The sequence below is a fragment of the Pelecanus crispus genome, chromosome 2, assembly GCF_030463565.1.
Source record: "Pelecanus crispus isolate bPelCri1 chromosome 2, bPelCri1.pri, whole genome shotgun sequence".
Lineage (NCBI taxonomy): Eukaryota > Metazoa > Chordata > Aves > Pelecaniformes > Pelecanidae > Pelecanus > Pelecanus crispus.
Window position 1 is genome coordinate 70918854 of NC_134644.1, and position 22903 is coordinate 70941756.

General features: G+C 38.2%; 1 protein-coding gene across 1 annotated transcript in view; it reads left to right on the plus strand.

The window, feature by feature from the left end:
- Window positions 1-272: 272 nt before the first annotated feature.
- SLC9A3 (solute carrier family 9 member A3) overlaps window positions 273-22903 on the plus strand; it is a 52745-nt gene continuing 30114 nt past the window's right edge. The window contains exon 1 of the mRNA XM_075705235.1: window positions 273-468. Coding sequence (XP_075561350.1) covers window positions 273-468 — 196 coding nt within the window. The remainder of the gene's footprint in view (window positions 469-22903) is intronic.

The window sequence follows — 22903 nt, forward strand, 5'->3', positions numbered from 1 at the left end:
CGTTCGGGAGCAGCCTGATAAAGGCAGGTGCGGGCAGGCAGCAGGACCCCGGCTCGAAGCATCCGCCTGTGCTCGGCGCCCCCGGCCGCTCCTTGGCCCCCGGCGGGACAGGGCAGGAGCCCCTCGGCCGCCTGCGGGGCGCACCGCCGTCCCGCCGCCCGCAGCCTTCGGTCGCGGCTCTGCGGAGGGACCAGGACCTCGCCCCCAAGGACCTCCGAAGAGGCGGGATTTCTCCGGGAAGGGGAAGCGGGATTTTGTTGTGTGGCTTGGAGATGAGGCAGGTATCTGGAGTGGGGTTCCTCCTGGGGCTGATGGCTCTCCCAGCGGCGCTGGGACAGAGAAGCTCGGGAAGCTCCGCGAATAGCAGCCACCCTACAAGCTTTGCCATCGTCTCTTTCGCATGGAAACACGTCAAGGACCCTTATATCATTACACTCTGGATACTTGTGGCCAGCTTGGCCAAAATTGGTGAGTACGGCGTTACGTATTAATACATGTCCTCTCCCTTTCCCTTCCCCTTCTCCCACCCAACGTAGATGAAGAAAGCTTATGATAAAGTCCACTGACCCGTTTTCAGGGGGTTTACTGTACTCTGTCCTGATTTCATAATACTGCCCTGCACGCTGCTTAGCAGTGTGGTTTTCCCCTGCCCCCATGGGGTTACCTAGTTCATTTTCAGTGTCTGGGACTGTGGCTTCTGCATCTGGCTCCGTGCAAAGCCTTGCAATTCCTTGAAACCTTGCATTACTGTTGCTTCCCGAAAAAAAGCTTTTTACAGAAGTGAAACAGAAATAGGGCCTTATGGTTATACAAAACCTATTCCAGTTTACAATATGCTATTCTCCTGATTATGATTGGTAGCTATATTAGCTAGCACCATCGAAAATAAACACTGTAAACTACACATATGAACTTAGCATTCTCTGCTTTGCAGTGCATTGCTGAATTAGTGAAAGAACATAGTTTAAAGAGAAAAGTAGTATTATCAAACCATCTGATGCAGCTGAAACCAAGTTTTAAAGCACACAGAGTGTTCTTCATGAAATTGGAATCAGTGAAAAGCAAAGACTTAGTCTAAATTCAGTGTAATTTACGTTAATTTCTATGAATGCTCTAACTCTTGTGTTCTGAACTTTGTGACTTTCCCAAAAGCAATCTTATATTAATAACACTGCTGAATTTGAAGAGTCACTGTTTAATTGGAATGTATTTTATTTGCTTGATGCTATTATTTTCAGTCCTTTTATCTTTGGATCTAAGAACAGACCTCCAGCTTGGCTGACATTTTCAATGTAATTTTCAATTTTCAATAAATCATCTCTAAACTCAGTCCCAACTCAGAAAATATGATCAGCTGAAAATCCTACCAATATTTTTCTGTACTTGTACTGTTAATACTAATTTGGGACATGAGAATCACGTTCCATGGATTTTGCGTGCCACAGAGAATGGAAGGTGAGAAACAGTGTATTCAGGTATATTCTGCCTAGCACATAAGATAAACACAGTAAGATTTGGGTGGAAAATACTGTCTCTGAATCCAAATAAAATGTTTTCAAAATGAAGAGTAAGTTATATAGAGGTGATACCGTAAAACATTTTTCACTGATACCTGCATCTTGGGTTTTATTTGCTTAACCATAGATAACTAAATATCTTTATCTGAATCGCTGTTGGACTACACCTTGTAAATAGTTTGTGTTCAAATGGTTGCTGCATTACCTAGATTACATAAAAATACAGTTTTGTTTTAATTGACTTTTATTGGTGGGTTATATCAAGTAGAAAGCTGGGGAAACCAGATACAGGAAAAAACACTGACAACATTGAGTCCCTATAAAATTGTGCTAACTAAACTAATACGCAGGTTGCTCATTTGAACCTTCTTTTTGAGATACTCTTCTAAATAGGTATTTGCCCTCTGTGTTATTAAGACTTTGCTGCTTTGTACATGAGCCACAGTGGTACAGAGTAATACTAGTGCAGCACAACCATACCAGTGCTGTGTCAGAAACCCAATGAAGCTAACAGGACAGTTAGATTGTCCTATATTTAAATTACAATGGCCTGGATTAAGATTCGTTTGGATTAAGATGAGCCATTTTACCATGAAGTCCTTAGTCTAAACTCTTGATAAAGTGCTAATTGTCCTTGGATTTCAGGAGCTGAATATCACTGGTTCTGTTTTTAAATTCTTTGCACTTCTTTCACAGCTGCGCAGAGTGTCACTTATGAGTAGATAGTATCTATCATCAACTCCACCATTTTTCTTCCCCAAAGCTCTCAAGCTTTATTCTTTTCTCTCTTCACATTTGTAATTGCAATCCTATACTACTCTGGACATTGTCTCTGAAGAAACAATGGACAACTGCTGTATTCCACTGAGAGCCTATGAATGCTCCTGCTTTCCCCACCAGTCACAAATAAAATACGGAAAAGCAGAAATGTATGCTCACTGTTCAACAGCTTATTAATGAAGAAAGCATGAAGGTGTTCATATATGTCAATGAGAAAGGGAACTGAAAAAAAAAGCTTGTCAGCCTTCTATCTGCCTTGGTGTGTCAAGGGTTCTGGAAAGTAGACCAGAAATCTATCAGAAGATTTTGAATGGCAAAAATGCTATGATGGACCAAAGAAGTTTTATACATGCAAAAAGCAGACAGAAAAGAACTGAGGAAGAAAATATAGACCATCTTCCCTTGTGTCTCTTGCTTTACTACCTGAAGAAGGGCAAGGTAGTGGAGTCAAAATGCCGGCTTTGCTGTGGGTTTTTCAGCAGGTGTGGAGCTGTTCTTATACATGCAAGTTCACTTCCCCATGGCTACAGAGGTTGGGAGAGCTATTTTACTGGTGGAAGATAGGCAATTGGGTCAGCAAAAGGGTTTTCTGGGAATTGTAATTGGTAGCTGGGGATGAAAAATGTATGAGAATACTTTGCCTTCTTTTGCATTAGAATAACTTTAGGGGTTGCGGGGGGGGTGTTTGTTGTGGTTTTGTTTTTTTTTTTTCTAAAAAAGGTTTCAGTTCAGGATGTTATGTGGCTTGGGGAAACGTGTATTTAATTGGAGATTCTTGTGGATTTTCTGGGACTTGATGTTCAGGTTGTGTACATTCAGAATATAAATTGGTGCTGACAAGGTGTTCTGCAACATAAACTATTGTATGTGAAATCTCGTAAGCATCCCAAATAGATGAAGTACCTGGTGGTTTGGGCTTTATGAGAAGGAAGCTGCTATTTTTTTTTTTTTTTTTTTTTTCATGTGAAGCATACTTACATCTCTCAGGCAAGTCTAAGTATTGCTACAGATGAAACTGGAAGAAGCGTCTTCATACATGGCTTTCATGCACTATAGGAAAGAAATTAACTTGTCTGTGTCTACTATGAAACTGCTAATGCATCTCAGTGTACTGTTTTACATACTATAATTGATTTGATTTGACCCTCTTCATTTGAAATGTTCCAACTCTTCATTCTAAGGTACACAGTGTTCCACTTTGGCTAATGATCTTTATTTCCTCTTTTGATAGGCTCTCTTATCACTACAAATGAGTATCCTTATGGGATAAGGCCAATAAACTACTTACATGTGTAAAGCTAAGCCAGAAAAACATCTTATCTAAGTGAAGAAGGTACATGAGGTAAACTCCTAGTGGAGTTCAGGTGTCTACTTCCTGGTACCTCAGTTCTCCAGATGAAACAAGCAATACCAATGGAAAAAAAAATATAAATACATACATCTAGTATATAACTATATATACATAGGACATTTCCTACTGTAACTATGTTGATAAAGGATGTAACATTTTTAATCAACATGCTTGCATAGTATAGTTCTGATTTAAGATTAAAGACACATGCACACTGACCAGCCTTGGACATGCTTTCTAAGTTCACTTCATCATGTGCTATCCTCCTTCTTTACACATCTTTAATAGAGCACATCTTGAAAATATCCTTTTAATAAACAGACATGTAGAGGATGCAAACACTGGCAGGAAAATCTGCTACAGAAAAAGCCAGAATTAGGAGGGAGATCAGAAAACAACTTTGGAAACAGGTAGGAGAGGAATAATCAACTCAGAAGCTAAAAATGGGCAAGAGAAAAATAGTTTAAACTCTGAATATTGTATACCATTTTTTCTGAGGATATTTCTGAGGCCATGTGTATTGAAAAAAAAAAAAAAAGTATGCTTTTTACTTGAGGAATATCCACTGCATGTTTCTATGCTTGTTCAGAATCCTAGGAGACAGAGAGGGATTGTATTTATATTTTCATTGGAGGTTATGTTGGGGAACTTGTAAAATTCCTACTTGTGGTTTAAATCCTTTTGTGTACTATAATATTTTTCAGAAAGATAGTTAATTGCTTGTCCCAAAATAAAATAAAAAACCCTATAAAGCAGTCTTTCTATCTGTTTGGCTCCCTGAACTTGCCCAATGTGGAGCAGATAAGTAATTGTAAGAAATGGTGGGAGAGTGAGTGACCATGAACAGGAATGAGGAAGGGTACTTTTCATTATCTATGAGTCAAACTTCTTGCCACTGGTTTTGTTGGTATAGTTTATGCAGAGTCTAAGAATGTCACAAAAGCTCTTTTTTTTTTAAATGTCTGTGTAGTTGCACACAAATTCTAAAGGCTTTTATATTCTAAATTTAAAAGTGGGAGTGAAATTTGAATCCGGGGCAGTTGGTAAATCCGTCTTCAGGAATGTCACAAGGCTTTGGAGAAGGGGGAAGAAATTATTCAATAGCAACAAACAAACACTTAGAAAAAAAGCTGCCCTAATGATATCTCAAAAAGAAACTGTGTCAGATGGACTTGTTAAGTCCATTAGCTCCTGAGACCCCAGGAGGACATGAGCTGTAAAGCACACTGTATCGCCAAGCTTACAGTGATACGGGTTCCTACAAATGCTCTAGTTTATGCATGCCCAGGCCCCTCCATATTGTCTCAAACTACTCCGAGAAAGGAGCTCTTCAGAATATTTTAACACAAACAATTGCTGTGGAGAATTTTAAGCATGTTAGGGATGGGCTAGGGAAGGAGCTGTGAAATGCAGGTCTAACAACCCATCCAATTTAGACTCCTGGGGCAATATTTTCTTTGAAGAAATCAATACCCCTCCCTCCAAAGCAAACTGTCAAAACAAAAGCCCATTTGCCTCCCAAGTTTCTGGCATTTGAGCACTAGTGAAAAGTGTCAATTACTTAGAGAAAGTGATTTAGGGTATTGTTTTAATAAAAGCAAAAAATGTGAGAATAGCTATTCTGTTGGCAATTCTTCAGTAAATAACGTCTTTAGGAAGAAATGTTGAAGGATGCTTAGCAGAACTTTATTGGAAGTATTTAACTGAAAATGGAATCAGAGACTCAAATGGTCTCTGCAAAAAAACTACCAGCCTTGTCATGATTGTAGTGCTTGTTAAAAGCTGCTTTCATTAGCAAGTGATAATATGAAAAAGGATTTTGCATTGTGACTAGGAAGTCTGGACTTGGCTACCTTCCCCCATATCCTGAACAAGAAAACAAGGAAAAAATGTATCTTTTACTTTCATTGTGAACTCAGTAGAAGCTGGAACAGGCTGGCGTATTTATAAGGGAGGCATATGTGTTTCCTTCCTCGATACAGCCTTTCATTATCTATCTTAAAAGCAATTACATAGAAATGCTATAAATATGTGCTGGCCACTATGTTATATAACCGTGGTGTCTTCATTTTAGTAAGACACTGTATTTCCTCTTGCAAAGTGCTGTTTATAATACCTGTGAGCTAGGAATATTAAGTACTGTAAAATCTCTGCCTTCTAAGGAATTACCTTTTGTATGCAACATTTTAGGCAGCCGAAAAGGACATTTCCAACATATAATAATAGCTTAGCATTTCCAATCCTAGGAACAACTGTGTAAGCCATGTCTTTATTAAATTTATGATCTGTAAATGGATGCCTATTTCCACATTTTATTTCCATTTTACTCTTGTACTTTACTCATCCTTTTCCTGTCCTTCCTGCCTCCCTGAAACACACATCTCTTTCTTCCCCCCTCCCCCTCCAAGTCTTGCAAGTCTCAAGTCTTAATTATTTAGAGTAGGGAAGAAGATATCAGGAACAGTATAATTCAACAAGATTCAGATTACATCCCCTGAAGAATAGCAAATGTACAATGGCAACTTGTGTGAATTACGTAAGAAAACAATGGCATTTTGAGAATGGCCCTGAATTGAATACAGTTCAGGCATGCATACCTAAGAAAGGATCTCTGCCATCAGTTACTTCCAGGCACCTGTGTGCAAAGTGCTCAGTGTTCTTGGTAGAACAATGGAATCCTTTTAATACTTTAGTCTTAGAATTGTTGAAACCATTGATTTACTGTCTTCAGAGCTAAAGCCACTTATTACTAAGAGTGATCTACAAACCCCTTCAGTGACTGTAAATCTCTCATGTGGTAATGCAGCAGACCACAGGCCTGCAAGTAATAAGTGCAAGCAGCAAACCCTTTCAAGTGTACACAGGTTCTTCAAGTGAAAGGCTTTGTGAGGTCCCCTTTGTTTTTGTGGAGCCTTGTGTGTTAGAAATGCTTAGCAGGGAAGCTGGTATTGGAAATCCTGAATTATTACTTTGACCTGGCAGTAAGAAGGTTGCCTTTCCAGTTGTTTTGACTCATACCACCAGAAGTCTATCAAAAGTCACTGAGTTTCACCACCAGGTTGCTTAAAGAAAGGTTTTGAATTCAAATTTTCCTCCTATTTACCATGTTTTAATTGCTCTGAAGTAATGGTGTAATGGATTACTGAGTTTTTCTGTACCTTCTGTATGGCTCATTCTATTCCAAGATGAAGTGTTGAGTCCAAAGTCATAGAAGAATATTTCTTATCTGAATATTCTTTTTTTCTCTTTCAGGAAATTGTCTTTGATTTTTCTCATATGTCTGCAGTAGTGCAGTTAAACTAATGTCCCAAAGAACTAGGGGCTCTAACTATGCTCACCTTGCTAACAAGTGACACCCATTTAAAATTACAGACCATTAAAACAGTCTTGGTAAACTGCAGAGCATGGCTGGTTGGCCATGTTGTAATATTTCGATTCCTTTTGTAAAACAGCTTACAGAGTATTCACCCCTATGAAAGGAGTGATTTGGTACCCAATTGGCTATGTAAAGCGCTGTAAAGTCATAAATACTGAAACTACAGGCTGATAAGGAAGAGCTGACCTATATGGAATGCAAGACCTCAACTGGAAACACTTTTAATTAAGGCACAAATATTTAATGTTTATTCATGGAGAAGAAAACTGGAAGATATTCTGAAAGGCCTATGCAAAAGCATGGTTTTTAAGTAGATGGATCTGAAGGGTTTTCTCCTTCCAATAACTGAAAGTAGAAGTCTTTCTGGATTCACTAATATGTGCCTAAGTGAGTTCTTCTGCTTTTATCTATTGAAAGAAAAAATGCCTCAGCCTCTTGTCAACTCCAAATGTTAAAATAGCAGTACTCAGGCACCAAGAAAGAAATCTCCAAGTAGATTGTATACTGATTTTCAAAACCATTTGGTTATAATTTTCTCTGCTTCAATTATTGTTTTTTGAAAGTGGAAAGTGGAAGCTTTATGGATTCATTCACTTCCAAAAGTTTGGCTTTGAGGAAAATATGAAATATTCAGAAACCTGTAAAGGTCTTGAACCAGTAAGATTTCCTAATTAAATCTCCCAGGTGCAAACAGATTGTAAACTGGTGGAGGGACTTGTCTAAACACAAAACTGACTTTATGTTAACTATTTTGTCATAGTTAAAACATTCTAGCTCCTTTATTAAAATGAATATTCTTGCATTGGTTTGGTATAGTAGTATTCCAGGGACTAGATGCCATAGGTTGATATAAAATGGCTTTATATTAATGTAAGTACACCAGTACTAACAGTTGTACTGGAGGTATAGTTGTTACGTGATCATACATAAAACTAAATATAGTAGTAGTATGGAGTTATTACAATCCTCCTACTCGAGTGCAATAGCAGTACTGATGAATATCTGGATGTAGATTTTCAGGTCTTGACAGCTTAGACATATGCTTAAAAAAATCATTTAATAAATGTAATTTAGTCATTTCAGTGGTTACAAAATTCATGCGAGAGTGAATGAAACAGTGTTTGAATGCTTGCTTTTCTGTTCTGATGCACAGTCTAGAGTTTAAACTGCTATAGGACTTGGTTTGAATTAAGTTGCCAGGTGTTCCACTGAAACAGCTCTGGTCCTCAGAGCTATTGCATCCTACTTATCCAGACAGCTTTTGAATATCTGCAAGGATGGAGTCTCCACAACCACTCTGGGCAACCTGTACCAATATTTGGCCACTCTCACAGCGAAAAACTGCTTTCTGATGTTCAGAGGGAACCTCCCATGTTTCCGTTTGTGACCACTGCCTCTAGTCCTGTCACTGGGCACCACTGAAAAGAGCCTGGCTCTGTCCTCTTTGCACCTTCCCTTCAGGTATTTATACACATGGATGAGATCCCCCCCAGAGCCTTCTCTTCTCCAGGCTAAACAGTCCCAACTCTCTTAGCCTTTCCTCATATGTGAGATGCTCAAGACCCTCAATTGTCTTCCTGGCCCTTTGCTGGACTGTGTCCAGTATGTCCATGTCTCTCTGGTACAGAGGAGCGCAGAAGTGGCCACAGTACTCCAGGGGTGGCCTCACCAGTGCTGGGTAGAGGGGAAGGAGCACCTCCCCCAGCCCACTCGCCAATACTTTGCCTAATGCTGCCCAGGACACCAGTAGCCTTCTTTGCTGCAAGGGCTCATTGCTGGCTCATCTACCACGACCCCCAAGACCTTTTCTGCCAAGCTGCTTTCCAGCTTGATGGCCCCCAGCATGTATCTGGTGCATGGGGTTGATCCTTGCCAGGTGCAGGACTTTGCACTTCTCCTTGCTGAATTTCCTGAGGTTCCTGTCAGTCCATTTATCCATCCATTTGAGGTTCCTCTGGATGGCGGCATGACCCTCTGGCCTATCAGCCACTCCTCCCAACTTTGTGTCATCAGCAACCTTGCTGAGAGCACGCTCTGCCTCATCATCTAGATCATTAATGAAGATGTTGAACAGGACTGGACCCAGGACTTACGTCTTGGGTACACCACTAGTTACCAGCCTCCAACTAGACTTTGCGCTGCTCATCGCCACTCTCAGGGCCCAGCCATTCAGCCAGTTTTCAATCCACCTCACTGCCTGCTCATCCAGCCCCTATGGAAACAGCTTCAGGGGCTATGAAGCTCTTATAGGAGACAGTGTCAAAGCTCTTACTGAAGGCCCAGTAGATGCTAGCCACTGCTCTCCCCTCACCTACCAGGCCTGTCATTTGATCATGTAAGTTGACCAAGTGGGTCAAGTGTGACTTCCTCTTTGTGAAGCCATGCTGACTACTCCTGAAGAATTTCTTGTCCTTCATGTGCTTGGAAATGGTTTTGAGAATTAGTTGCTCTTTCAGTTAGACCTGCAGATCCCCGTCTTTGGATTAGCAGTGTGGATGGATCTTTACCCACATCCTACCTAGTCAAAGAAAGCAACACTTCTGCATGCTGTTTTGGTAGAATTGGTATAATTGGATTAACTGGAGCAAAATCACATGTTAATATACAGAGGAGAGGAGAATACATGATGGCCATATGGTGGCCACAATGGTCATGCCATCATGAATTAAAGAAAGGAATGACAAGGTACCAGCATAAAGTTCAGCTCTTCTCTAACCTGGATGCTTTCTGATCAGAATAGCTTCAATTTTCTCATCCAAATGGCTTTCACTCGTATGTCACCCACTCTTCTGCCTTCTCTTAGCTGATACAGTATGAGTTCCATCTCTTATTTTAGGGAAACAATTCTCCAGGATGAATTGATATTCTAATGAATAGTATTGTGTGGCCAGCAGGAGCAGGGAGGTGATTGTCCCCCTGTACTCGGTGCTGGTGAGGCCGCACCTGGAATACTGTGTCCAGTTTTGGGCCCCTCACTACAAGAAAGAGATTGAGGTGCTGGAGCGTGTTCAGAGAAGGGCAACAAAGCTGGTGAAGGGTCTGGAGCACAGGCCTTATGAGGAGCGGCTGAGGGAACTGGGATTGTTTAGCCTAGAGAAGAGGAGGCTGAGGGGAGACCTTATCGCTCTCTACAACTACCTGAAAGGAGGTTGTAGTGAGGTGGGTGTTGGGCTCTTCTCCCACGTAGTTAGCGATAGGACGAGAGGGAATGGGCTCAAGCTGCGCCAGGGGAGGTTTAGATTGGATATTAGGAAAAATTTCTTCATGGAAAGGGTAGTCAAGCATTGGAACAAGCTGCCCAGAGAGGTGGTGGAGTCACCATCCCTGGAAGTGTTCAAAAAATGGGTAGATGTGGCACTTCAGGACATGGTTTAGTATAGTCTACACTTGATCGGTTTAGTGTGGACTTGGTAGTGTAGGTTAATGGTTGGACTGGATGATCTTAAAGGTCTTTTCCAACCTAAACGATTCTATGATTCTATTACTCAATGGGAATGTGCAGTGACATCTAGTAACTGGTAGTACCAAGCTCAAGCAATATCTAGCTGATTCAGCAGGAACATGTGTAAACCTGGAGGTGGTGGTTGTAGTGTTCCCTGCTTCCTGCAGAATGGGATGATAGATCTGTTTCCTACAAATCTCTCTTCTGACCACAACTGTATGCCAGAAAGCACACTTCTGCAGTCCTCCTCTGTACTAGGTAGGTGTTAGTTTTGGGTCTTCCACTTACCTGAACTGCAGCACTGGTACTTTGGAATCCTATCTCAGTTTCCCCATTCTTAATGGGATTTTTCCTAAGAGGACTGCCTTTGTTCCCCTAAAAAAAGAAACCCAAACCAAACAAAAAGTAAAAAAACTGAGCAAACAAACAAATTAAAAAATGCCCCAACCCTCATATTCCATCATTACAGTTCTTTCCCCCTACAGGAAGGACCAGGAAACTTCTGAGTCCATGATAGTTATGGCCATGGTGGTCTCCTATCGCTTCCTTATATGAAACTCATTTGTCTCCTATCTTCATTTCACTTCACAAAAGACTGTTCAAGCTCTGACTCTGGATAGGAGGACATTTTGACTATTGAACTGGTATTCTGTCAAGATATTGGAGTGTAGATGAAGATATTTTGAGCTCAGTTATCTGTTTAGATTAGTTGCCATGGATGATCATTAGTGGAGGATAGTTTATTCTTTTTTAAGTAGAAATATCACATAAATACTGTGTTTATTCTCATGTTTCTTTAATACTTGCTAACATAGATGCTATGTGAAAAACCAATCATAGATATTTTTATAGGCAAACAACTAATCTGTTGCATGCACAATGTTTCTAGTGTAACAAGCTGAGTATGATAGTCTACATTTTAAAAAAATGATCAGTTTTGTGTTGAACAGTCCACTGATCAATAATGAAAAAAAGTAGGATAGAAAGTACTGTTAGAGAAAGGGTAGGATGGAAGCTACAGATGAGAGTGCTATTATGTATTTTGCATAAAAATATGTAATTAGATTGTGAGGGAAAAATGAAAAAGAGAAGAAAGTATGTACATATTTACATTCAGTGTCTAAGAAAGAAATGTATTAATTTCTTATTTTCTTAATTTCTGTTGTTGCCATAAAGAAAAAAAAATTGACTATCATCAGAGGTTTTCTGTTAACATATCTTCCATTCATTGAAAAGATTTTGTCATAAACTACTCTCTGACAGATTCTATCAATATGTCCATTAGTCATAATCTCTTATCATGAATTAGCAATATAAGATTTTTTTTAGGCTTTGCTCTATAGAGCTCTTTCTCTTGGGCAATCTGTCCTCAGGGGGACTCATCCAGTGGCTCTACATGTTTTCCTGTGGAGTACAGTGTATCTTAGAGGATGCTACCTTTTAGAGGTGTAAAAATAACATGCATAGCAAGGCTTAGTTTTTTTTTCCCACTAACAAGGCATTTTCTAGACAAGACGAATAGTCAGCATCACTTTGTTCTATTCAATGTTATGCTAAGTATTCCTTCAAATCAGGGAGCCACTTTTCTATCTGTTCCAAATAATCCTATAGATATTCATTTTACCTGGGCTTTTTAAAGGTGTATTATATATCTGCCAGTTGCTGCATTGTTGCTGATCTGTACATGATTATACCTAACAGGTTTAAAAAAAAAAGTATGGTGCAGCTATCCACAGCTGCAGAGTTTGAAGTGCTTTTCTATTTTAGTATTTACCTTTTTTTTTCTTTTTACTTCTGTGTTTCACAATCTCATGCAGCAAAGTCTTATGATTCAAGACAAGAACAAAAGATAGGTTGTAAAACAAGGAAGGTGGTATCTCACTCAGGCCAGTTACCTAAGTGGTTGTGCAGTATTCGTAACAGCCTGAAACTTGTATCCTGTAGTGGTGAAAACTTACATTTCTTATGCAGTAAAAGTGTCTGGAAACAGAAGGCTGGTTTTGTTAATTTCTTCTTGATAACATTTAGAAAAAAGGTCTGTGGTCTTCCAAAATTTTTATTAGAAATAAAGAACATAGCAAGTTGAGAAACTGCACTTTTTTTTTTTTTTTTTTTTTTTTTAAACCTCACAGTGTGATAGGTATGGCATTGAAGTCAGTGGAAGATAAGTGCTTTGTAATTCACCTTTCCCGTCCCCCACCTCAAGGTAATTTAATCAGTTTTCAGATATCTTCTGACCTGAGGATGACGTTATTACACTTCACATGAGTCTAAAAAAAGAGCTGTCGCATTTATCATAGAGTTAAGGGGAGAGCAATTCATTAGTACATAATACATTAATCTTATTTGCAACCTTATGTTCCCTAGCATTTCAGTAAACAGAAGTACATCTTGTTTTCACGTCTTGAATACCTGTACTGAAGAAAGTGGTAATTAAGTGAAAAGCTAAAGCTTTTTGCTTTGAGACAAACCTACTCTTTTTGAGCACTCAATAAAGCATCTTAATTCTTCAGACTTTCCTAAGGAACACAACAGAGCTGACCTTACTAAAAACCATAGTTTTCAAGGCATGTTCACTTGAATAATGCTTTTTGGTGTTTGAAAGTATGAGGATGTTAAAACAGCAGGAGGAAGGATGATGTTTCCTTCTGTTTATTGTGTTTTAGAAGTAAAGATTAAAACCAGTCCAAGATAAACCTGCCACTGTAGGTGGAAACTCAGCTTGCATATGGGTACGGAAGCTCTTATGTCAGGAAAGACCTACCCAAAAGTAAGGATGAATGGTCTATAGCTATATTTTCCTCTTACTGCCTGGTGTAGTATATGTTCTTTGTCACATGATGGAGGATCACAACATATTGAAAGTCAGTAGAATCTTGTCTATATGCCCTCATCTGTTAACTGTTTTGTGATTATAGTCAAGTGTAGTACTACAGCCAACAGTAGTGACTCTGCCCCTCTACTCTGCTCTGGTGAGACTCCACCTGGAGTACTGCGTCCAGCTCTGGAGCCCTCAGCACAAGAAGGACATGGAACTGTTGGAGCAGGTCCAGAGGAGGGCCACAAAAATGACCCGAGGGCTGGAGAACCTCTCCTATGAGGCCAGGCTGAGGGAGTTGGGGTTGTTCAGCCTGGAGAAGAGAAGGCTGCAGGAAGACCTTATTGTGGCCTTTCAGTACATAAAGGGGGCCTATAGGAAGGATGGGGACAATCTTTTTAGCAAGACCTGATGTGACAGGACAAGGAGTAATGGTTTTAAACTAAAAGAGGGTAGATTCAGACTAGATATAAGGAATAAATTTTTTATGAGTGTGGTGAAACACTGAAACAGGTTCCCCAGAGAGGTGGTAGATGCCCCATCTCTGAAAACATTCAAGGTCAGATTGGACAGGGCTCTGAGCAACCTGATCTAGTTGAAGATGTCCCTGCTCATTGCAGGGTGATTGGACTAGATGACCTTTAAAGGTCCCTTCCTACCCAAACTATTCTATGATTCTACTGAAGTTTAGCTCAAGTATATGTGGTACAGAAGACAAAAAGAGGCACTACTGTGCAAATACTGGGTGTACCATTTGATTCATAAAGAATTCTTGCTGGTCCCCAAAAATGAATTTTTGCACAGATGTTTTTAGGAACACATGCAAAATCTTTATCCATGTCAGAAGTGATCTGACTGTATAAAAGGCATTTTCCTATATAAAGCAAAGAATCCTATGTTGATATAACTTCGTATGTGTATCAAGTTTAGTCTATGTGTGTGACATTCTGGGATGTTGTTTTTTAGTTAGTAACAGATTTGTGTCTGGCTTCTACCCTCCTTTTTTCCTGAAATAAGCAGTCATCTTCAGTAACTAAAAGGTTTGAGTCGTGAGCTACTTCAAATACAGCTTTAGCCAGTTGTTTCTTTCCCCTCTTTTTTCTTTCTTCACTGTGAAAAATCAGTTTAATCCAATCTCCTTGTGAACTGCCTTTTGCATGCTAACCTTTCTCATTTTCCCTGTGTATGCACTACAAAACACAAACGCATAACTGAAAAAACTGCTATCTCATCATCATCTTCCTACCCCATTTCGAAACACCAAACCTATTTTCCATGTACTACATCTTGCAGTATAAGGATGCTCCTTAAACTACTGTTCTTCCTGCTGTTATCATCATGTACTTCACCACTTGAATGAGATAATGAAGGTATGAGAGTTAACTTGTTACTTAATCAGAAAAGCTGTAAGGACAAAAATCAAAAGCCATATTAAAGCACATTGAATGATAGCAGTATCTCAGAGCCATCTGCAGGAAAAAATTAGTGATATAAATTAAGCTCCATTTTGTTGTTCTTAAATCTGTGGAAAAACAAACCATGTACATGGATTTCTGAGCAAAATTACTTCCTTTATGGTCAGGAATGAGTGCATTCAATAAGGAAGCATGCAATGTCTTCTCCTCTCTATTGCTTAAGCCAGAAACTCCCAGGCTTGATTAGTAAAAATGGTGCTTTCTTAACCTTCTGTGGAACAAATAGAGAGAGTAGTGTGCAAGTATTGTAACATGAGAATCCTTGCCTATTTCTTTCCCAGATATCATCTTGCTCAGTTTCTTACCATCTTCTTTCTGACTAGCACTACTGATGTTAAAAGACCTAGTCTCTCATTAAGTAAAACTCCAAAGAGGGAATTGTATATGGAGAAACAGGTGAGTGACAAGTGATTTCACCGGCGTTCTTATACAAAAAACTTTCTACTTGCTTCTCCGTTTCCTGACAAAACTTTGGAATCCCAAATCCTTCACTGAGGAGCTTCCATAGCCCTGTAAAAATCTTAGGAAAAGACTCTATCCTTTATCTGTTGTCATTCTGGACACCTTCTGGCAATAGGGAGAGTTTCTCTTAAAAGTGTTTCTAACTTGTTAGTTAAAAATAATCTCATCTAGAAAATCTGAGATTACCAGATTCCTAGCACACGTAAACAACATACTTGAGTTTCTGAAATTATGTACCACAGTTGTAATCCATCATGAACTTCTTATCAAGCTGCTGGAGCCTTTCCTGCAATATAAGACTCTGGCAAAATTCTGAAGCCTTGCAGGGTGCAGAGTAGTATTCACTTTCGGTGGAAACTAGCCAGGTATGTTTTCTTAACTTCTCTCAAATTAAGTTTGTTTTCAGTTTTAAGCAAGAGGTACTTGACATTTGTGATTTTTTTTGTTTGTTTGTGGGCATCACTGCTAAATTTGAATACCCTATTGCTTATTTAATTTATGGCTGTAATTAGGAATACTCCCACTGTAATCCCATGCTATTCCAGTTATACTAATTAAAATATTGCCAGGGTGGAATGTAGGGTGCAGGAAACGAGGCAGTCTACCAAGGCTTGAAAAAAAAAAAGTCCTTTCCTACCCCATGACTTGGAGCAACCTTCATAGCTATTCCCCCTAGCCCCTAGGCTTTAATAATGTCCCTCATGCCCTTCCTAATAGGCAGCAATCCTTACTGTGCCCTGCAAGATGCAGCATTGGGGAAGAACAGGAAGTCCCTATAGTACAAGGAAATTTTCAGTTTCAAGCTACTATTGGGATTCATCATATTATTTCTTCTTCATCTTCTTTTTTTCTTTGTACAGTGGACCTGAACCAAGGAGAAGAACCGGTTCTGTTTTGTGTTCAGGCTTCATCATGTAAACTGTAATCCATCAGTTTCATAATGGATTACAACTCTTGTACATAATTTCAGAAACTCAAGTATGTTTTCTACATGTGCTAGGAATTTGGTCATCTCAGATTTTCTAGATGAGATTATTTTTAACTAACAAATTAGAAGAACTATTTCTGTTTTGTGTTCAGGCTTTGGTAATTCTTTATGTAATTTATCATGACACCAGCACAACTGTTTCCATATATTACCAGTAATCCATTTCTTTGCAGTTCTTTATCTGTATGAGCAAAAGCCAAAATATTCCCAAAGGGAGACCTTTGTTTTAATTCATTTATCATATTAAAGTGAAGGTCAAAAGGAAAAGAATTTCTAAAACTCGTAGAGTGAATTTAGTTAACTCAGCATTTCTTGGCATTTCTTTATTTAACTCAGTTCTCCCCATGTTACTGAAAAATAGTTTGGAATTTTAAAAATAAAAAATTGTTTTCACTATCTGTCAATAAATTTCAGTGAATTTTTGAAGATAATTTTAAAGCTGGAGCAGTTGCAATGTATACCATTAATAGAAAGTAAATTCTACAATTTCATTCCCCAAAGCAGTTTTTTAATTTATACTGTAAAATCAGCCAGATTTTTACACCTCAAGCAATCATTTTAGTCAAAACTACCTTAGTGATCAGAAAATTACTGCTAATTCTACTTACAGTTATTGCTGACCCTTTGACCTGTAATTGGAAAAAGTTATGACAGAAACACACCATTTTTATTCTTTTGTATACAGAGTAGCTCTAGTATGTAATACCCTTCAGCTGTGCTTCTTTATATTTGTATTCCGTATGGAATATCATGTACTGACAGCATCCTGAACACAGACAACTCACAGTGACCCTTAACTGAGTTCAGTCTGTGAGGAATATTAGTTTGAGCAAGAAGATTGTCTTTCAAACTTAACTGACCTTTGCATAGGAAATGAAGCAGTTTTATGATACTTTTGCTGTCCTGTTTTATATCCTCTGCTATACTTCAAGGTGTTTCTAATGTGTGCTTTGCTCTCATTTTGAAATATTATTTTTGACTGTTCCCATTTTTCTTTCAGTGCCATTCAGTTCCATAAGGGCCAAATGCTACCACACTTGCACTGCAGTGGGACTGCTCCTTCAAAAAAGAACTATTTGGCATAATTATGATAAACTGTACCTGACTGTTTAAACTTCATTATGTTCTAAGTGCTTATAGAGGTAATAGTTGCTTACTCACACACTTCTTTGATTTTGACTTGGGGCTATCTTGTTATGTTATGACCTATCAACTGGGAACCTTGACCTGTATGTTGATTGCATTTTTAATTGCTTACATATTTTGTTAATTGTTCACCTACAAAGAACAGCGACCTAAAATCTCCTGTTTAATGAGCTCATTACAATGCTGTACACTTTGTAAATGGTGATCATTACATATGTGACAAATAAAGAAACCCTTCCTGAGCTGGATAAAACCAAACTCAAACCAGTTCATCAAGTAAAATATGAAGGACTTTGTGCCTTGCTTAGGAAAAATATGTCCAAGATTAAGTATGATTAGTCATGTTCATGTAGTATATTTTAAGACAGTACCCAAGGACCTACACCAAAAATGGCTTTTACTGCTTCTTACACAATACATATATCTCTGAGTTTCTTCAGATATAAAGTACCTCTAAGATATAAAATATCTCTGAGGTTTTTTTCAATAAATCTTCCAATTTTTGCTAGATTTGGTAAAAGCCTAAGGTACTGACTAAAAAATAATTTAAGATTTGTCTAAGTAATATTGTTTAGAAGAAATTACTAAAAGCTTTTTCTTTAAGGATTTTGTACCACTTGTATATATGCAATTCAAAATGGCAAAATTAATTCCTAAGACTTGCAGAATACCATTGTTGCAAGGTCCACAGAACAGAATATAAAGGACTGTAAAATATGCTATCAGTCTTCTGACCAGGAAAAAAAAACCTGAGCACACTTTGTTGATAAAGATTAGAAAGGCAAATACAAGTAGTAATCAGCTTCAGCCATGTCAAGTCTGCTCAAACACTTCCTGGACAGGCTAGAAAATCAGTTCCCTAATGCTTTGAATCCTTGCTTCAACCAAACCACTCTTAGAATACAATAAGATTTTTTTCCCCCATGATTTAGATCTAAATTAATCTGTTAATAAGACAGAGTAGAACAGTTACTGAGTGGGTAAGGGAACGACAAGATAAAGTATGAAACTACAAGAAGGTTATTCATGGAATTCACTAGAGTTTAGTTTTTGGACTGGTCTTATGCAGGGTTTTGTTTTGGTTTTTTGGGGTTTGGTTTTTTTACTCTAGTTTTATCACTGCACAAAGAGGTTGAGGTATCCTACTGAAGGTTTCTGATGACACATTTCCTTAGGCATTATCCATATTCATATAGATCTGGCTATTGTACTAGAAAAACCATATAATCTTCAGGACTGGGGGAAGGGATGAAATACAGTAATACCAAGGCAGTTTTACTCAGGGACCAATGGCAAGAATTTCTACATGAGGTTGTGAATGAGAAGAGGTACGTGTCTGTATGAAGTGAATACAGAATGACTGTGAGTCACCAATGTGATAATGAATCCAGGATATAGCTGAACTAGAGATTGTGATAGGAAATTATTAATGGTTTTGGACCTGCTTCTACTGTGACTCATGCAGAATGCAGTCTATAATTCTGATGACTGACTCCACAAAGGTGAACTCAGATTGAAACAGACAGAGAGAGCTGAAGTGAAGACTGAAAGCAAGTGGTTTCGTTTAACAAATCAAAGAAAAGACAATGTTTCTCTCTGTGATTATATAATAGGAAATGAAGGATTTAACATTAGGGAAAAGGAACTATTTAAGAAAGTTGATATCATTGCCACAAAGGAAAATGGATATAAAACAGCTGTGAACAAGTTCAGGCTAGAAATCAGAACGAAGTCTCTAACTATGCGATGAGGGCTGCTGGTATGCCTTCACATAGGCTTAGCTGGAGCCAAAATCCTCTGAAATGAGGATCATTAAATGTGGTGGTGTGATAATGGAGGGCCTGGCTACACAGCCAAATAGTTCTAGTTCTTATGGTTATAATTTAAATTCCTAGGTCCTCTGTGCAGGCTACATAAGCAACTGTAATTAGTTGGAAGGTATGCCTACAGCTATGCAGGCAAGAAATGTGTTTGGTAATGTGGCAAGGGTAGAAAACTTATGTAGTCAAGTCATGAAGGAGATCTTAAAGAAGAGATCCAGTACAACTGAAGTCAATGCACAGGGATGCAAACTGGCACGTCATCTGAAAATAGTAAGAGTTATAAGGATAGAACAGAAAATGAAAGACATATGAGCATAAAGAAATCAAGTAGAGCAAGTGCAGGAAGCTTATTAGAGAACTAGTAGGTGGGCAGGACTGTTGAGAAGTAAAGGGAGCCATAGCAGAAGAGAGAAGAAATATAAATACACAAAACTTCATTACACAGGAAATTGGATCCAAAACCTTCTCTTTAGTAGAAGAGTGGAGTATGTAGAAAGTGGACTTATCAGAAGAGTGTGCTCTTGAACAAATATATGAAATAGATAGCAATTAACACCAAATACTTAAAGACAAGTAGCAAAACCTCTGGAGAAATTTGAGATTAAAGATGCAGAAGTATAAAGGAAGTTGCACATCATGCAGAAGACAAGGTGACTGAAGAGTGGAAGAAAGCTACCCCTCTTTAAAAAAAAAAAAAAAAAGAGAAACACTAATGGTCATTATTTTTAAGTAATTTTCTAAACTTGCAACAGTGACATTTCCTACTGCATTTGTACTGTCTACTGTTTAGGAAACATTCATTTAATCTGGACTTGCTGATGTGCAGAATGAAACTGACATAAATTGCTTTCAGTATCATGAAAGGACCACAGCAAACACTACAGGCAGCCAATAAAGATCAGGGATTATATGAGACTGTTAGTAAACCAAGGGTTAGAAGTAATTTTAAAACAGTGGTTGTTCAGCTTTTTAGATGTTGGGGAGGTCAGGGTATCTGGATCTCCTACATATACAGCTTAATGAGAAAAAAAAGTCAAACACTAAGAATCTAAAATAATCTTTTAAAGGAGTTTGCAGATAAAAAACAGGGGGGAAAGGGTAGCAAGTACACAGTTCTCTCTGCCCCAGCAGCTACCCGTGGTTCCTACACCATGAGTGCTGCAATCTCTGCCCAGGGACTTCTTGCATAGGCCATACAATGAATTTCTACAGCACTGCTGCTTCTTTCTTGGTATGGCAGATGCAGCTGGTTAGTCTGAGGTGTGATCCACTAACTGGTTGCAACTAATCCATGGAGATATGGAGCAACAGTGTAGCCAGGGATACATGCCTTTTAGGGATGGTGGAAGCAAAATGATCCCATTCCCTGGTCAGGTAGACCAACATAATAAGAATTGGCACTTTTCAGAGGCTTTTGGACTGTATTACTGTCCAGCTACACTTGATTAATTTAGTTCACAAACTGGTATTTGATTATAGTTTAAGCTATTATACAGGCAAAGTAAAGCAGATTTTTCCATGTGTGCTATTGGAATATATTTCAGTTTTATGATTTTTTTTTTTTTTTTAGGTAATAACATGTGTCTGCAGAAGACACTACTGAAAAAAACTGCAGAAAGGGTAGAACTAAACCATTTTAAAATAGATTCCCCCTCTATAATGCTGAGGAGAACATGAACAGGTAGATAAGATAAGAAACAAAAATTTCATGCTTGTCAGTCAGAGTCCAACTTCTGGAAGATGTTTAGAAAAAGATTTCCCCTTGGGCAGAATATTCTTTTCTGGAATTCATTCATGCCTTCTCTTAAGTAGCTTCTATGTTGTGCCATTACAGGAACCTGATTCTATACTGCCTTGGAGATACTATTATTTGTATCTCTGTGAAGCAAATGTAAAGAATCAGGAAGAAAAGTTTGCAGCCCTTTGCTCTCACTTTGGTCAATGGCAAGGGTTCTCACCACTTACAGAGAATCAAGTCTTGGATCTCAAATTAGAAGCATTCATGGCTTGATTTAATATCATAACTTCATCTTTGTAAGTGAAAATAAAAATTCAAAACTGAAAAATAGCATACCATCAGTGCATATTTGACCCACTAGCAAAAATGTACATGGTAGACCCCACACCTGTCACTGCCAGCGGTAGGAGGAGCTGAGAGATGTGTGCAAATAAGTATCTATGCTTTCATGGGAACTATGGAAATGATAAGTCCGAAAAAAAGAGGTTTAAAGTCTTTTAATAATCTAAATTATTTTAAGATTCCTTGGATTTTATCCAAAGATAAATGGAAAAGAAACTTCAGCAGAGAATTACTAGCATTATTTTAAATAATTTCTTGATTTTTCTGGATGACATGTTGCATACTGTGCACAGGCAGTAGGTCTTGTGATGGACTGGGACAGTGATATTATGTGAAAAAAATTATTTCAGTGTTTTCAAGGCCTTGATTTTACACTATCAAAATTAATGGAAATGTCATTAGTCACTTGAACTTGAGATAGTTCTGAAATGACCATATAAATCCTGAAATTTATCAGTACATTAAATAGGTAGTTTCAGATTTTTATTTTTGCAGCGCTGTATTTTCAAAAGGTGGCAAATCTATCTTGAATTGTTAATTTCAGCTGGAAACAAAGCACAAAATTCTATAACTAAGTCATTAAAATGTTTTGCTTGATAAGCAAAAATCAGTACTCCTTAAAAGCAGGTGCTGTTAGAGATAATTTGGAAAGAAATCTGGGAAAACCCTACTTCAGAAAATTTTGTTGTGTGTGTCTACAAATATTAAGTGGCTGGAGCATGAATTGTACATTATCTCATCTTTATTATTCTTTTATTTATTATTCTTGCTATTTAACCAGTCCTTTGTGTCTTCATTTCATTTAGTGAATGAGAAAAATGTTATTCTGTTGAATCACTTCTGGCAAAGCAGTCTCAGATGGCCTTAGAAAGCAACAGATAGTTCACTGAATGCTGTAAATTCCACTGAAGGACTTAATCTAAGTTATTGTGTTCTTAAAAGGTGATAAAAAATAACTTATTTCTTAAAGATGATTCTAGCCATCAAATCATAGATTGCTAATTTGTTTTGTCTTTCTCATCAGATACGTTAAATGTCACAGTCCCTTTTCTTGGATCTCAAAGGAAGTGTCAAAAAAAAAAAATCACAGGAAGTTTATACTATGCAATTGTTTCTTAACTTTGTAGAAAGCTTCTAATTCAGCGATGCTCAGCTTGAATTTAAACATAGTTTACCCACTAGCCAGTCCAACCCACTTTCAAGCCAGGTTTAGCATGCACTGGATGTTTAACTTTTTCGCTAATACTGTGCCTAGACTTATGTAGATGAATTCTAAATGATAAATGTTAAAATTTATAAATCAGAAGATTGCCTTGTGCACTGTTATTTCTTTTATGCCATGGACTGGCTACAATTTTTCTGTCTTTGCCCTTTCCCTCTGCTTATTAAAGTATATTCATGTACTTTTCATTACTAACAGCAGTGAAAATAGACTTAATTTCATCTCTGGGTCCCTCACAGCGTAATTTATCTGAGCAGCACTGCATGCTATCCTTCCTGATATTTGCAATTTCTTTCACAACAAAATAAAACTAAACTCCTTGTCCATTATTGCTGGATTGTATTTTACTCCTCAGTCAGGTGAAATACCTAGTCACGCTAGACATTTAGATGTAATTCAACCTTCCAATTCTTCTACTTTGTC